The sequence below is a fragment of the Andrena cerasifolii genome, chromosome 1, assembly GCF_050908995.1.
Source record: "Andrena cerasifolii isolate SP2316 chromosome 1, iyAndCera1_principal, whole genome shotgun sequence".
NCBI classification, from domain to species: Eukaryota; Metazoa; Arthropoda; class Insecta; order Hymenoptera; family Andrenidae; genus Andrena; species Andrena cerasifolii.
In genome coordinates, this window is record NC_135118.1 from 33,450,839 (window position 1) to 33,466,748 (window position 15,910).

Here is a 15,910-nt window from a genome sequence, read left to right on the forward strand (position 1 = left end):
TCACGGATACCTGAAAATCTGTTCGGCCCAATTTGATATCGATACTTGGTTTTAGCCTAACAACATAAATGTTTAAAAACTATTGAACTCGATACTAGAAACCATTTTCTAAATTTCCCCCTAACCAACCCTTAACGGGTCCAATCTGAATCTGGTAACAGATCTTTTTGTAACACATCGCACTAAATATACCTTGAAATGGGACGTCTTAATTTTTTAATAGTAGGTGTGAACGATCCTATACAAATATAAATGTTCGTTATACAAAGATTACTTTACAGAAATTACATAAAAAATTAAAAAAAAGAAACAGATACAAAAGTAATTCCTTTTAATTATTCTACCGTAGCGAACCAGTTGCTAGTAAGTAATAAGCTTCAAGAAAATAATAAATTTTCATTTTTATTACGATAACTACACGTCGATGGCTTAGTGCATGAATATTGTACGTCCACTTTTAGCGTTTTCAAGAAGAACAGGTTTAAATATACAATGCTACTTAAGATTCACGGACATATGTACCTACAATGAACAAAAATATAATTTTTGACAAATTTATGAAGTAGTTGTTTTTATTGGAAATTGGTTATTAAATAAATGAGCCTTTTATATTTTATATTTTAGTTTTATTTCACGACTGGGAAATAATGTCTTTCTAACACGGTATACCGAACAGAAGTGAGCTCTTCTCTAACAACGGACTGTTTTATCACCGTTGCCGGATATTGAAAGAAAAAGACGCTCTACGGACTTATCATTATCTTTTACTATATTCAGGTTTCCCTGAACGTTGAATCACTTTTGCCTTTTAATAATTATAGTAATCCAACAGTTTTCTGATACTACAATCTAGTCAATATAGACTTAAACTATTAGACTGCTACTTAAACAATTAAACCTATCTTAAATAATTGAAGACTTACTCATTAGCGTTCCTTAGTACCTAATACTTACAATTAGCTTCACTAAAACCTTAACGCGTGTACAAGTAGATATATACAAACGAGCTGACTCGTTACCCGGTTTCACCCGGGAATCATTTATTATATTTGGAAAATAAAAAAGCCTAAACAAAAGAAATAAATAGCCTATAATCTAATCCAGGACGTATGTAACATATATTCAAAATTTAATTGAAATCCGTTCAGCCTTTTACGCGTGAAAGGACAAACAAACAGACAACGTTTCACTTTTATATATTAGTAAGGACAAGGATGTGATTTTTATACAGTATAAAGAAACAGTCAGCAACTATTCATTGCATGTAAAAACTCCACTTGCACAAAAAATGGGCATAAAATATTTCTACACTAAGCCATCGATGTGTTAAATTTTTCGTAATCGTGACCTTCTTTCGCGGTGCCTACGGAGTCCCATAGAATGCTGATTCGCGGATTGCGAATGCTTTAGCTTCTGCTGACGGGCCTATACTAGCTCGCGAGTCAATCCATCCGCAAAGATTTAAACGCGCGCATCTTTCCAATCGTCGTCATGTTTCCTCGTTGCACAGTTTTTGTCCTCTACACCGCGACAGCGATCTTCCTCGTCCCGCGAAAGGCCACTAGCTGGGAGTTCGCAGCGGCGGGTCTGCCGGAGGATATCTTCATCTGGAAGTTCGCCATTTGGAGGAATCGTGCCTTCTTAGCGATCCCAAGGTAATCGTATTTCAGAGCAGCCCGAAGGGCAGGAAGTTCGTGAGAGAAATGAGAATGTTGGCCTGCAGTTGGCAGGGGAACGATACATCCAAGGGCACGATGACGTTGTTCGAAGCGGCTTGGCCGGAATCTAGTTTCCCGCTCGTTAAATCCACGAAATTCTCGCCCGTCTCGCGGAATAAACCTGAGAATGACGAATGCCTTCGAACGGTCGTGGGATTGGACGTTGATGCACGGGGACGTTTGTGGCTGCTGGAAGTTCCAGACAACTTTGATTGCTCCGCCAGGATTGTGATTTATAATCTGAAGAGGAACAACCAATTGGTGAGATGTAAACGATCTATAATTTTATCTATATCAAAATTGTCGTTGGTTGAAAGTTATTGGCAAGGGAAGATCCCCAACAAGGATATTAAAAAAATTATGACACTTTGGGGAGATGTAGAGAATATATTTTCTCTGCTACCCAAATCTACTCTAGGGGGTGAAATTGACATCTGGAAATTTTAGCCCCGCCTATTTTCCGATTTTGTGTTATAACTCGCGAACTTTAAGAACTGTAAGCTACCAAATGATAGTCCTAAGTAAAAGAAGCAAGTTTTGTCGGACAAATTTTTTTCTATCTCTTACTGTTCGCGATTTATAACGCGAAATCGGAAAATAGGTGGATTTTCAGGGGTCGACTTCATCCCCCTAGATTGAATTTGCGGAGCAAAAAAAAATCGTAATACATACCTATGTATCCTCTACATATCCTCAAAGATTCATAATTGTTTTAATTTCTGGGTTAGGGATCTTCCCTTGTGAGTGGGACGCCTGAAGGATTTGGCATTATTCGATGTTGAAAGCGAATTAAAATTTTGAAAAGGTATCGTGCACTGATTTGACGAATGTGCCCACAAGAAGCTTAAGAGCTCTCGCCATCGATCAATCGGGATCGAGAGGGTACGTCGGAGATCCTGGGGATGAATCGATCATAGCTTTTACGTCAGGTGAATAAATGAAGATAAAGATCGTGGGAGGTAGCCAGACTTCTTGTAAACTTACCTTGGACGAAAACTTCTTCGCAGAGAAAGAAAGATGGTGGAGAATAAAGATGATTCATGGACCGGAAGTTCCCCGCGTATTCAGCACCGACCTCGCTATTTCCAGGAAGAATTCGGTATTGTACATGACGGGTTCCGACTCCCTCGATTTGTTTAGCATTAATCTGCAAGATTTATGGACCGAGGAGGACACGTCGACGTTCAAAGGAGTACGTAGAAAGGACACGGTTGTTTTGTTATTCAATTACGGTGGCGCTAAGGGTTCTGAGAGGGTTGAGTCGGAATACGCTTGGAAGCAGGGGTTGAAACGGTTCCGAGAATAACTGTTTCAAACTGTTATATATCGGTTCTGACTGAAACAGTAATGAAGAACCGATATTCTAAATAACTGTTATAAGGAACCGAAATTTCTGGCTATATCGATTTTGGTTACGGTTCTGCAGAACCGATATTACATCGGTTCCGTAACGGTTATATATCGGTTTTATAACAGCAATGTATCCTATCTGTTACGCATCGGGTATGCGTAGTACGTTCCAAAATATTTACAACCAATGTCACATTTTTTTTAATGGAAATGCGATTTGTTTATAAGTCTTTTTATCGCTGAGCCTTTCTGTCTGGTGTCTCTCTTTTCAAAACTCCATCAATGCAGGAAAAGCCGAAATGAAAGACAGCATCTGTAAATTAAGGGGACCTTCCGGTCTAGGGCCCAAAAAATAGGTGATATTTAGGAATTAATTAAAGGAAAACTACTATATATAATTTAATGGGACTTTTTGCATTGTATTAAGGATGTCCTAGATTAGAGAAATAAATTTTTTGTTTTATAATTAATCATTGCAGACGGCACTGGGGAGTCGTTAAAGTCAAGGCGTCAAAAAATTCATCCAAATCGGTGGGAGCTGTATCTCCAAAAGTTATTACCCGATTCGACTGAAACTTGTTTTATTTTGAAGAATACACTTTTGACTAGAGGAGAAATCAGAGAAAATTACAAAAATGACATTTAATAGCGAGAGTTTACTGTATAACCGATATCTAACTGTTTTCAACCCCTGCTTGGAAGTGATTCAGGATTCAGTTGAAACGTAGGAAGAATTCACTAGGAATTTTCGATGGTTTTTATTCGGAAGTTATTTGGAATTTACTTAGGCCTCAGATGAGGTGTTCTCTCATTTAGAATTCAGATAGAATTCGCTTAGAATTTAGTCAGAATTCATATGGAATTCCCTTGGAATTCAGTTCGAATCCTTTTCACTCCAAATGCAATTCATTTCGAATTCGCTTGGGATTCACTGAGAATTCACTTAGAGCGCTTTCGAATTCTCTTAGAACTGACTTAGAATCTACTTGGAATTTGCTTAAGTAGGAAATCATTTAGAATTCACGTGGCACCAATTTGGAATTCACTAAGAATCCAGAATGAATTCTGAACGAATTCAGAATTGACTAAAAAGAACCTCTTTCATTTGTTCCGCGATACATCAGAAATCGAGAAACATTACGGTCGTCTGGCACGGTACCAAAATGGGCGCCTCCTCGGGTCTCTTCTGCGACGTCAAGGACGGCCTCCACTATTTCATGTCCTCGGAGAGAGCCAGCGTCCGCTGGGACACCAGACTCCCCCTCAAAGTAATTCCACTCTTTTCTTCAAACTTCAAACAAATTTACAAAGAAGTCCTGCCGCAATCTTACCATACTTCTATGACATACATCTCTTCTTATCTCCAGGCGGAGAGTCATTCGGTTCTTGTGCAGAATGAAAACTGCCCGTGCGTAACCGATTACGCCATGGACACCCAGAAGAACCTGTGGGGCCTGGTAAACTTGCAGTGTCCATTCTCAAGAAACTTCAATTCTCGGTCGACACTTAAATCCAGAACTGTCAAGATCGGAAAGTATTCGACTTCGTGAAACCAAAAAAGCTGACCTACCAAATCCAACACTGGTCTTTGCATAATGGAAAGCTAGTGAAAGGCTACGTCAAATTTCCACCCTCCATCATGCCAATACCACCACAAAGAACCTAGATATATAGGAACTCGTGAAATCAGGAAATCTGCGTCCAGAAAGTCAGCTCAAACTCATTTCTCACCTCTTGCCAGCGGCTGGACGCAATTATTTAATTAATCACGTCATTAACTTAATTTTTTTGTACCTCCATCGATGACCTTTTGTAAGTCCAAGAAACGTCAGAGAGAGCCTGCTAATCCTGCGTTAATCACTCACATTAACCTGTCCCGTTCGCGGTAAAAGGGGAAATTGAACGTCGAAGGAGACGTGGCGCTCGGTCGAGGTGGCAAGCCATCGGATTTCATTATGTAAAGGGTGTTAGAGTGAACGATGGCTGTTGTAATCGGGAACGAAATTGACATCGCGATTCGTCTGGTTTCATGGCACTGACAGCCCTATCCCTAAGGTAGGTAATATGGTCGTCGATAGTCAATGCTTAAACACTTACATAACGGTCAAGTGAAACGACAGCCTTCGAGGGTAATTAAGACGTTGCCTAATTAATGCAGAATTGATTGCACCTTTCGACGTTCTTTCTTTACCATCCGCCTCGACTAACAATTCAATTATACGTTGCTTGGACTCCGATTTATCAAGCATTTTTCGTTTCACGACCACTCCCGCCCGTATATTTGCTATTTAATTTCACTTATCTCGACACGTTTGCGCGCTTAACGTCCCCGCGTTCTCGTTTCTTTTCTTCCTCGGAAGAAGCGTAATATTACAAGCTGCTGCCTCCGCGTTACACTCGAAAGGGGATTAACCAGACGGAATTATTAGGAATGAATAATTTTTATTTACGTAAGCGACACTCTGTTTGTACAGTAATCTGCACGAGTCGAGTCGTATCGTCTCGATCGGCGATCAAAGGGATCGTCGGGATTTTCTGTCTGACACTGGTTGATATTTGTCCAGGTTGAGTTCTTCGCGAGAAGAAATCGAGGGTTTTATTGCATGGTTGTTGCAGGAGAGTTAGAATAATTCTTGTGGCTAGATACCTATCACTCACTTTTTGAATTCTACGAGCTTTTCATACGTGACACTTTTGTTTGATGTATTTAATTTACAGAGACAGCGCTACTTTGGAGAAAGATATGATTAATAATATTGCAGGAAAAGGTTTTATAATTCCTATGGGTTTGGGGAGCTACAGAAAAAACGGACCTGGGGCGACGGGATTCGAACCCGCGATCTTGCGGATCCTCGGCTTACTGGGCAGTCGCCTAACCGACTCCGCCAAACCCGATCTTCCGAGGTCCGTTATTCCGGGCGCCCTCTTAAGCAGAAATAGGCAAAATTTTTATTTAAATAAAAATTTCGAATAACGAATAGAAGTTAAACAGATTATTCGTCATGCGTCGGATTTTCGAAGCTAGAATAACGAGTAATGTTAAAATAACTTTGATCCGTTATTCAAATAATTTTTTATTTAGTTAATGCCTAACTCTGCTCTTAAAGGGGCTCCTAATCCTACAATATGTGACATATAAAAGTGTCTCGTGTGGAAAGTCTTTTAGATCGTCCTCCATTACAATATTTGGTTTTCAGAGTTCGTACATCGGTTCTGAATACCAGTCATATTGATAATTTTGAGGTGTTAGACCCTAACGTTAGGGTGTTTCAAAATTGCAGGCACGAAACCTCAACTGCACAATAGAACTCATGAAAATGATGGACTGGGTCCTTGAACTATTCTATTCTTAAGGTGCTCATTTCTTCGGTAAAGAATTTCTTTCGTGGTACTATCGAGTTCCTTCATGTGCGTCCGCCATATTGGCTTAATACAGAATTAAGCAAGAGCGACATCTATGCGTAAGAAAATCCATATTTGGTGTGGATTTTATGTTGTAAAAAAAATTAGAATTAGCACACTAAACTGAAACCGTGAACAGAATTCATAATAGGGATCTAATTATTCGTAGATCCCTCATTAATCATTGACACATTCAACTCGACAGGCATCAGGTTCTCGGAATACCACTTGCAATTCAGTAACTTATTTTTAGCACCAGTTTTTAGATCCTTTTCATAAGAGTTCCATTAATATTGCATCTATGATCCATCGTAGTCTCTATAGACACTTACAGTTCTAATAATCCTGAAACACCCTTTAGAGTCTTTAGAGTCTACAGCAGCACTTGAGGATACACAGCCCGAAACACAGTTCATTTCGTCAGTCTCATCTCTCAGTACTGATCGTCACAGGTATTCACCAGAGGATGAAGGGACACCGATGCACCGGAACAGCTGACGGCGTTCTCGATGTAATCCTGGAAGTTGCTCTCGATCACCCACATCAGCCCCTTGTACCCAGCAACCACCTCGGTTGGCAGCCTACAGTCACTGCCCTTCTGCACCAGCAGGAAGTTGTCCGAGACGAACGGTGTGTCTGTGTTCCACATGTAGACGTCGGACTCGCCTGTAAACCATAAACGTCCCGTCAGTCCCACTGGACGAACTCAAAGCTACCCCTAACTTCTTCAGAAACCGCGTCACTGTTAAGCTGGTGCGCGTGCTCCGAAAGAAATTTTTAGACGAGAATCTTAATCTTATTGCTAAAAGAAACAGAATCGAATAGTTGAAATCGTGAAGGATGTAAGTGTCAAAGAAATGGAAAATTATTTTTTTCAGCGGAAAAATATGTAAACAGAGTTGGGCATCATTCGAATAAATTTTTATCCGAATGATCTCGAATAAGAATTCCGAATAAAGCAAAGTTATTCGAGAATAACGAATAATGCCCAATTGCTGGAATAATTTATCTCAGTTTCTACAGCTGTCGTAAGATAGAACTGAGATCATAGGAACCTGCTGAAATTTCCATTTTTTACACTTATGTACATCCTTCACCATTTTAACTCCTCAATTTCAGGGGTAGCTGAAATTGCACGACTCCTCGAGCGATATAGTCTGAGCCGTGAAAGAAAATAGCCTCAGTGTTACTGGATTACTGTGTCACGAATTCGAGAGTTCGTTACAACGCGAGAAAAGGTGACGTTTATATTATACTCTCTCCTAAAAGTTTCCTAACTCCTCTTACCCTTGTTTCTGAAGAAAATGGCGGCCGCGTTGTCAGTGCCCAGGACGACGATCTTATTCTTCTTTAGACCAAGGTCTACTACGGAGCCATTCGCGTTGCCAGCCCTCAGGTTGGTGGCCTTGATGGCGAAGACTCTGCTGGAGCCCAGGTAGGTGAAGTAGAGCACCTGCATGCCGGAGCTCTTCCTAATCAGCGCCAAGTAGAGCGCGTCCCTCTTCTCCGAGCCGCACGTCACAGCTCGGGGAAGAACGACGCGGTAGCCGGTGTCTGCGGTGACGTTGTAGACAATGATGGCTCTGGTGCCCGCGTCGGAGATGTACACGTAGACCTGACCGTCCTCTGCGTAGTCAACGGCCATGTACTGCAAGCGGGAGGACACGTCCACTAAGGGCCTCAGGTCGATCACCTTCACCACCTGCAATCACAAGCATTCGTGTTATTGGATCACTGTGCCGGCGTGTACAGAATTCGCTGACACGTGTGCTAATTGGAATTCTTTGGGATTTATTAACCTTTCGTTGACACTCTGGGTGTGAACCACCTATCAGCTGATTTTGACGCTCTGTAGCTTCTATATGTATAATAAATACCTTTTTTCCAAAGCCAACTTACAAACTATTTTTTCTTGCAAAGTATTATATCTGAACAATAACTCTTTAAACTTTGAGCCTCTAATATTGAAATTTGTAAAAGTTACAATTTTTTGAAGATTTTCTTCGCGTTTTCTCGACATATGGTAATCTAGATTTTTTTTACAAAAACTGTGATGAAATCTCAATAAAAAAACTATTGGAATACATTCTAGAGATCTTGAAATTGACCCGTGACTGTTTTCATAACGTTTGGATTCTTCAGATGGGAGTGGCAGTTGTTCAAAAATTGTTTGGGGTATGAGCCACCCAGGTATGTCAAAGTTGATCGAAAAAAGAGGTGTGTCAACGAAGGGTTACATTCACTTGGGATTCAATACATTTCGAATTCAATTCACTTGGGATTCAATTCATTTCGAATTCAATTTGCTTCAAATTCAATTCTCTCCACTTCGAAATTCACTTCGAATTCAATTCGCTTCGTATTAAATTCACTTCGAAATCAATTTGCTTCGTATTAAATTCACTTAGAATTCTATTCACTTCTACGTGTGATCAAAATCATTGAACTAAAGGCAGACCTACCTTTCCACTCTTCACATCGATTCCAACCACTTTGGGAGGACACCTTCTGACAGGTTGCTCCAAAGTGTTGACGATGCCAACGTCGAGGACCCACAGGATGTCCTGCATGTCCATGACAATGTCGACGGCGCTCTGGAGGGCCTGGCAGTTGCCCTCCTCCTGGATGGCCCAGCATGGGAAAGGGGAGACTTTCGGCTCGCAGTCTTTCGCCTTCAAGGAAACGACGCCCAGGGTGAAGGGCACCCCTGGTTTGTAGCGCGGCATCGCCAGGATCGCCTCGTCCTTGTACACCTGCGTCCTCGTGGCGATCACATTCTTGGCGATGTAACGACCGCTGGTCTCGTAGATGTTCTTCGTGCTTTGGCAGGGCCAATTCAGACTGTGCCCCGACAAGGTCAATGATAAGTCCTGCAGCACCTGGTCACCGTGACAGAGGTGGCTCGCTGAGATCGTCAGGCAGAGGATGACACTTAGGAACCCCTTCATTCTGGACTTGGTGCAGAGAGTAATCTGGGCCACTGTGGATGAGAAATGTCATGTGAATTGCATCTGGGATAGGTTCAAAGAGAGAATGTTATGGGTTTTCCGCAAAAAATTGAACCAGCTATTTGACTAAATTGAAGTTAATTACTTCAATTCTTCAAAAAAATTAATTACTTTAAGGAAATTATCATATTCGAAAATTAATTAAATTCTTGAGAATTAATTAAATTTTTGAGAATTAATTAAATTCTTGAAAAATAATTAAATTCTTGAGAATTAATTAAATTCTTGGGAATTGATTAAATTCTTGAGAATTAATTAAATTCTAGAGAATTAATTAAATTCTTGACTGAAGGATTCGATCCTGTTGAAATAAATAAATAATTTCTTTTTATATTTGTAATTTTTATTAGAATTCTATCTTTTGGAAAAATTAAATTGTGGCAGGTGATATTGAAATTGCTGGGCTTCTACTTTTGTTTTAAAGCCGACTGTTTTTAAGCTAATTAAAATTTCTAAGGTTCTAATTTTTTGAATAATTTTAATACCTCTCATTTTTCGAATAATTCCAATTTTTAATAAATTCAAGAGCAGGTACTCAATAATTTCTGAAATTTAAATTAATAAATTACGACCACTAGACTAATAAATTTTTACGTTGGAAATTTTTAAGCTCATTACTAGACAACAAAAATTTTTCTCCCAAGGAGTTTTCTGTTCTCGAATATCCTTCACAAGAAACTGAAAATTAGACTTAGAAAGACTGATATTGAGTAATAGAAAGTACAAGGCAATTATCAAAAGTAACTTACGCGACTTTCCGGTGCGGATGGGCGAAGACGCTGGGTTATGTGACTGGTAAATTCGGCTTTATGCTTATATATGCAGGGGAATCGACGATTCCATAACCTCCTGATAGCAGACACTTTGCGTATTTATAAAGTAACATTTTCTTCCGTTTTTCGCAACAGTACCGCTCGCACAAGGCTGCATGACGTCTAGAAAACAACAAGGAAAAGTACCAACGACGAATGTTTACTAAATATTGTGAGATTCAGGAAGTTCCTGTTCTGAAAATCCTCCTACTTCGCACGACTTCCACTAAACTTTGCAACCTAAGAAATTCCTATCTCCAAAAGCTCCATTCCGTCTTCATTTTACTTTAAAACTTTATTTTACAAGAAATACCTCGACTGCTTAAATATAATAATAATTCTAATACTCCAATATTAAAAAATATATTAAGTCTCGTGACCAATTTAGTAAAAAGATTGATGATTATGGTAACAGTAGCAACAATAATAACGACTTTATTATATCACAAAATACAAAATTAATTAAACGATAAATGGGCAAAGTTCAGTGTCCCTGCTGTTTTGAAATCTAAGTACACAGAAGAATCCAGAACTAAAATAAGAAAATTTGCAGATAGTGGAGTAGAATAAATAAACAATTGGAATAATTAAAAGAGGAGAGGAACGAGAATGAACGACTTTCCAGAGGAATAGAATGATAATTTATAATACTGCTCTCCTTAGTCAAAATGTCCTATATAGGTATCTAGCATTTCGAAACAAACGAGAAAACTGAAGTTTTACCATTTTCTTTGTGCCGTCCTTGTTTTTTCGTTGAATTTAAAAAATGTTGCCATTTGACAGCTTAATGTAATTTTTTCTAATAGGTGTACCGGTAGATAATGTATTATCAACGTAGCAATTAATTAAATGTTTCAGACAGGATATTTTAACCATCTCTAAAGCAGTTATGTTAAATATGTAGATTAGACTATCTCCACACCTCTAAGAAGCACGTAGGGTTTTCTAACTTTACTTAAAAAATAAAAGACGCGTGGAACTTGAAATATTTCAACATATCTTCAAAATTAAAAAATGGTACATAAGTCGTTCTAATTAACGAGGGCAGAATTGTGGCAATGAAAATAAAAACGGACCATATTTTTTTGCAAAATTGAATTGAGCTCCACTAATCATATAAAATAGAAAAATTAATTATTTTTCAATGTGGGTTAGTCCGTTTCTGCTCTCAATGCTTCGAATTGTAGGAAGGAACGTAGTCGAAGGACGGTGTAAATTTTGTTAGGCTGATAACCGGTGAAAAATTGTTAAATGCTTAGGCTACCACAAAGCTTCCGTGTCCGCAAGAAGGAAAACAAATGTTAAGGGAATTCGAGGCACGGAATGTTTGCGCATGTCGATGGAACAATAAATATTTTGGCAAACTCGAGAGTTTCGTCACGCCAGAGGCGTTGAACCTCGTATATAACTGATGTGATCGCGAAGATTCTTCAGTTCAGTCGAGCTCGATCGACAATTCCTTCAGGGACTTGCACAGAATGTTTTCCAAAGTAAAGTTGCTCGTGACGTTGACGGTGGCCGTCACCGTCTTCGTCGCTTCGGCTCTGGCGGAAGAGGAACTTGTACCATTGAGCGGGGATGTTCAGTGGACCGGTGGATCCTTCGAGTGGCCGTGCACAGCTACGAAGAGCATGTTCAAGAACAGTGGGAAATACGTCTCGAAGAACGTGATCGCCAGCAGGGCTGCCATTTTCAACGACGACGCCATTGTGGCCCTCCCTAGGTAAAGTGACCGTTTTTCTCTGTTAAAGATTGACTGCATTAGGTTTGATTGAATTCAATCTTAAGTTATTCTCAAAGGGAATGGTCTGGAATTGGTGGATGTTCGATCAGCTGACGCCGTATTAGAATATTGTATTTGGAACTTAAGCATACATGTTCCTCCCTTTCTTCGTAACGTTTGAGGTGACTTTGGGAACTATATTTCAAATCACATCCCGGACGTATTTTTGACAATTTATAAGATATAAAAGTTCCTTAAGCTTCTACAAATTTAGTAAAACTGATGAAGTCTATTACAATCGAACCGATGAAGAATGATACTCAAATAATGTGCATTTCAAATTCAGACCACTTTGGTAGTGCTCATATTTACTACAAATTTACTACTTAGAAGTGCATAAAGTATTTTAGTACCAACTAACGTGTATTTTGGTACACTTCCATGATTAATATCCACTAGTTTCAATGCAACACCATCTGGAGTGTTAAGGAACTACAGAAACGTTCTTCATCGTTTAAAATCGATTCTACACCCTTACCACAATCTTGTATGACCTGGTATACACGCAGGTACAAAGCAGGCGTCCCAGCAACATTAGCCAAAGTGTCTCTGATGAATACAGGCTGCCAAGCAAGTCTGACTCCCTATCCCTGTTGGTCCCTCCAAGAAGAGGGTACCTGCAGCGCTCTCCAGAACGTAGTGGACCTTTACTTGGATCCTCAGAATATCCTTTGGGTCCTGGACACGGGTGTGGTGAACACTCTGGAGGAACCTGTGCGCAAATGTCCGCCGAAGGTCCTCGCATTCAACGTCAGCACTGGAAAGGTACGCTCCGTGTCCCTTTGTTTCTCGCCGCTTTACTATATTCTTTCTTTTTATTCTTCCCATCTAAGAGAGAAGAAGAGGTACTTCTGATTCTTTGGCAATTACACTGCACTGTTTTATTTCCTTTATTACTATTATAACCTTTTTCTTTCTATCAGTCTATTCCGTTATTTTTCTATTCCGCTAGCTTTCTGTAGATTTGTAGGAATAGGTTTTGTAATTCCTATGTGTTCCGGGAGCCACGGAAAAAGGCCTCGGCCGATGGGACTCGAACCCATGATCTTGCGGATCCTCTGCGATCAGCTGCCCTATCCCTCTATCCCTCTATCTAGTGTTCCTGATTTTTCGATATTTTTTTCTTTCTCGAGAAATCAAAAATCAGATCATACTTCTTGAGAATTATCGAGAAATTGAAAGAAATATTAGAAAATAAATATTCTTCGAATAATGTTGATAATATTCGTCAAAAACACAAGAAAACTTTAACTAATTCTTCATTCCTGTCTAAGTTGCACAAAACTTGTATAAATGAAGAAAGATGTTAAATATAATTGATTTTCTTTATTTAATACAAAATTTGTGCAAAGCGAAACATTACATTTTTGTTTTAAAACAGTTTTTTAATCTACTTCTTTTCTTCTTTTTTGTGATAAAATTTGTAGCTGTAGAAGAATTTGTTTCGTTTTGAGTGGATGTTGGCTTGATCGTGAGTAGCACATCCGAAAGTTATGGTAAATTGGGTGTCTTTCTTCCAGTGGACTGAAAAGTATGAAATTCTAAATTTCTGGAGGCTCTCTGCGATTGCTAACTCTAATTTGTTTTCTTAATGGTAATTCTTCATTTTGAGGATGCGTAAGTTTTTGAGTATATTCAGGAGAATCATGGTTACTGTTATATTTTCCGAAAAGACTAGCTACTCAGAATTTGTTTTGCCGTTTTATACATATCTGTCTTGGATATTAAATGAAAAAACGCGTATTTAGAATCTTTTTGAAAAGATTCCGTACCAATGCAAAAATTTTTTAAAGGATACAATAGTTTTGTTTCTTCTTTTCGATATTTATTTTTTATTAACCACAATAAACTCATTATTACTTAATAGAGTAGGCTATACAATTTTTCTAAATTGTTAAATATGAATTTAAGAGCACCTTCACCAGTCAATAATGTCGAATCTTTTCTACTGAGACTTTTTATTATAATTCATATAGGTTCTAATGTTGCTAATAAGTATTTAAAACAGTATTTCTCGAGAAGTAAGAAATAAGCAATTATAAAATTTCTCGAGAAGGAACACTACCTCCACCCCTCTACCCCTCTATCCATAAATTCATTCTCCCTTTCATCCCACACCCTAATCCATACATCGTCATTCTTCCAATCCCCCTCCCCACTCCATTTCTCCCTCGAACCCATCCACAAATCATCCCCCGCAACGCCTTCATCACTCACCAATCCAACAATCAATCACCAAGTAACCCCAAATCCCTCAGACACCTTCCCAGCTCAGCGTCCCAGTGGGGCCCAGGATCTAACACGCTCCCCCTTCGAATCGCAGCCATTACTCACGCTCGTCCTTCATTTCTCCCGCAGCTGGCGAAGACAGTGGATCTGACTGGCCTGACCAGCCCGACGTCCCGTCTTCAGTACGTGGTGGCGGACTACAGCCAGGACGGTCGCGTCTTCATCTACGTGTCCGACGCTGCCACGCGCGCCATCCTCGTGTACGATATCACTTCAGGTCGCGGCTATCGTGTCGTTCTGCCGCAGGCTGTCACTTTGGGATGCACCCGGCGAGACGTCTTGTACCTCGCCCTGCTACGTCGTTCAGACGGAAGCACCTGCTTGGTCTTCACCTACCTATGCGGCAGCCGTATGTTCTCTATCAGAACAGACCACCTGCGGAATGGCTCCGCGAACGGGCGTATCCACGATCTTGGATTGAAACCGAACAAGATGGTCCTTTTGGGTACGGACAATGGCAGCGCCCTCTTGTTCCGTTACGAGGGCGAGGCAGACGTGTACCGATGGGACAGCAGCCGTACTCCCTTCGATTCCCGTTACTTCCAACTGGTCTACACCAGCCCCCAGTGTTCGCTGGCTACCCATGTCGTCGCCGATTACAGGAGGTCCAGGATGCGCGTGCTCGAGTCCAATTTCCCTGACTTCATGGAGGGCACCGTGGGGTGCGGCGCCAACCAAGCGCTTAGACTTATGTAGAGTGGGAGCTGCGTGTACAGGTGGTGAAATAAATTTCTAGGTATAGTAGGAATCGTGTAATTTGTCTACCTTGCGCTTTCCTTGAGTCTTCTTGGTTAGAGTTAAGAGGAAGTTGAAGTTCTTCGGAACTTGAAATTGGAAGCAAAGCAGAGTCAAAATCGAAATCAAATTGAAGCGAGAACAAAGCTGTCGAAATCAGATCGGGGTATATTTGAAACCCAAGTCAAAGTTAAGTCAAAGTTAAGTCAAAGTTAAATCAAAGTTAAGTCAAAGTTAAGTCAAAGTTAAATCAAAGTTAAGTCAAAGTTAAGTCAGAGTCAAGTCGAGGTGAAGTCAAGAGGAGGCCAGTGGAGTCGTCTCCAATGGAAAAATAATCAAAATGAAGATGAAACATGCACTGCCGTTTATGAGTATTAGGACATCTAACCCAGACCTACCCCGTGTGGAGTAATTGTGAAAAACATTTAAAAATCGAAGAAATCTAATAAATTTACTTTATTTGGTATTTGAAATTCAAACCAGAAAATAAAATCAGTGCAAAATATTGAACCAGTACCAAATATCGCATTCTCTGCAAATACAGCAGGTGTCCTACTACTTATGAACGGTGGTCAATGCAAGTACTTTAATAATCGTTATGGCGGCTTTAATGAGTCCAACCAAGTCCTTATATTATACATCAGGCCCTCCCCGTTTCCTCTAATGGAGTTCAAAAACACACCTATATGGGAACAAGGGCTATAGAAATTCTTGGAAATTTCAAGTTCCACTATCTTTGCTTCATTAGTCGTTCCAGAACACGTGGGAAAGTAGTTCAGAGCACTGGTACCAATAGATCGATCGAAAATTGTA

At 39.9% G+C, this 15,910-nt stretch overlaps 3 protein-coding genes across 3 annotated transcripts; 2 read left to right on the forward strand and 1 right to left on the reverse strand.

Moving 5' to 3' along the window:
• The first annotated feature begins 1,437 nt into the window (after positions 1-1,437).
• On the forward strand, positions 1,438-5,280 carry LOC143369532 (uncharacterized). Its single transcript, XM_076813584.1, has 6 exons — positions 1,438-1,655; positions 1,724-1,979; positions 2,524-2,647; positions 2,726-2,910; positions 4,193-4,336; positions 4,436-5,280. Exons 1-6 carry the CDS (start codon positions 1,492-1,494, stop codon positions 4,616-4,618), a joined length of 1,056 nt encoding a protein of 351 aa, XP_076669699.1. The 5' UTR covers positions 1,438-1,491; the 3' UTR covers positions 4,619-5,280.
• Positions 5,281-5,830: 550 nt separating this feature from the next.
• Yellow-g (L-dopachrome tautomerase yellow-g) lies at positions 5,831-10,380 on the reverse strand. Its single transcript, XM_076828226.1, has 4 exons — positions 10,228-10,380; positions 8,933-9,450; positions 7,758-8,172; positions 5,831-7,136 (listed from the first exon to the last, which is right to left on the reverse strand). Exons 2-4 carry the CDS (start codon positions 9,416-9,418, stop codon positions 6,904-6,906), a joined length of 1,134 nt encoding a protein of 377 aa, XP_076684341.1. The 5' UTR covers positions 9,419-9,450; positions 10,228-10,380; the 3' UTR covers positions 5,831-6,903.
• A 1,326-nt stretch (positions 10,381-11,706) lies between these two features.
• On the forward strand, positions 11,707-15,106 carry Yellow-g2 (L-dopachrome tautomerase yellow-g2). The gene is made up of 3 exons (XM_076828239.1): positions 11,707-12,013; positions 12,583-12,838; positions 14,432-15,106. The coding sequence occupies exons 1-3, from the start codon at positions 11,769-11,771 to the stop codon at positions 15,056-15,058; spliced, it is 1,128 nt and encodes a 375-aa protein (XP_076684354.1). The 5' UTR covers positions 11,707-11,768; the 3' UTR covers positions 15,059-15,106.
• The last annotated feature ends 804 nt before the right edge of the window (positions 15,107-15,910 follow it).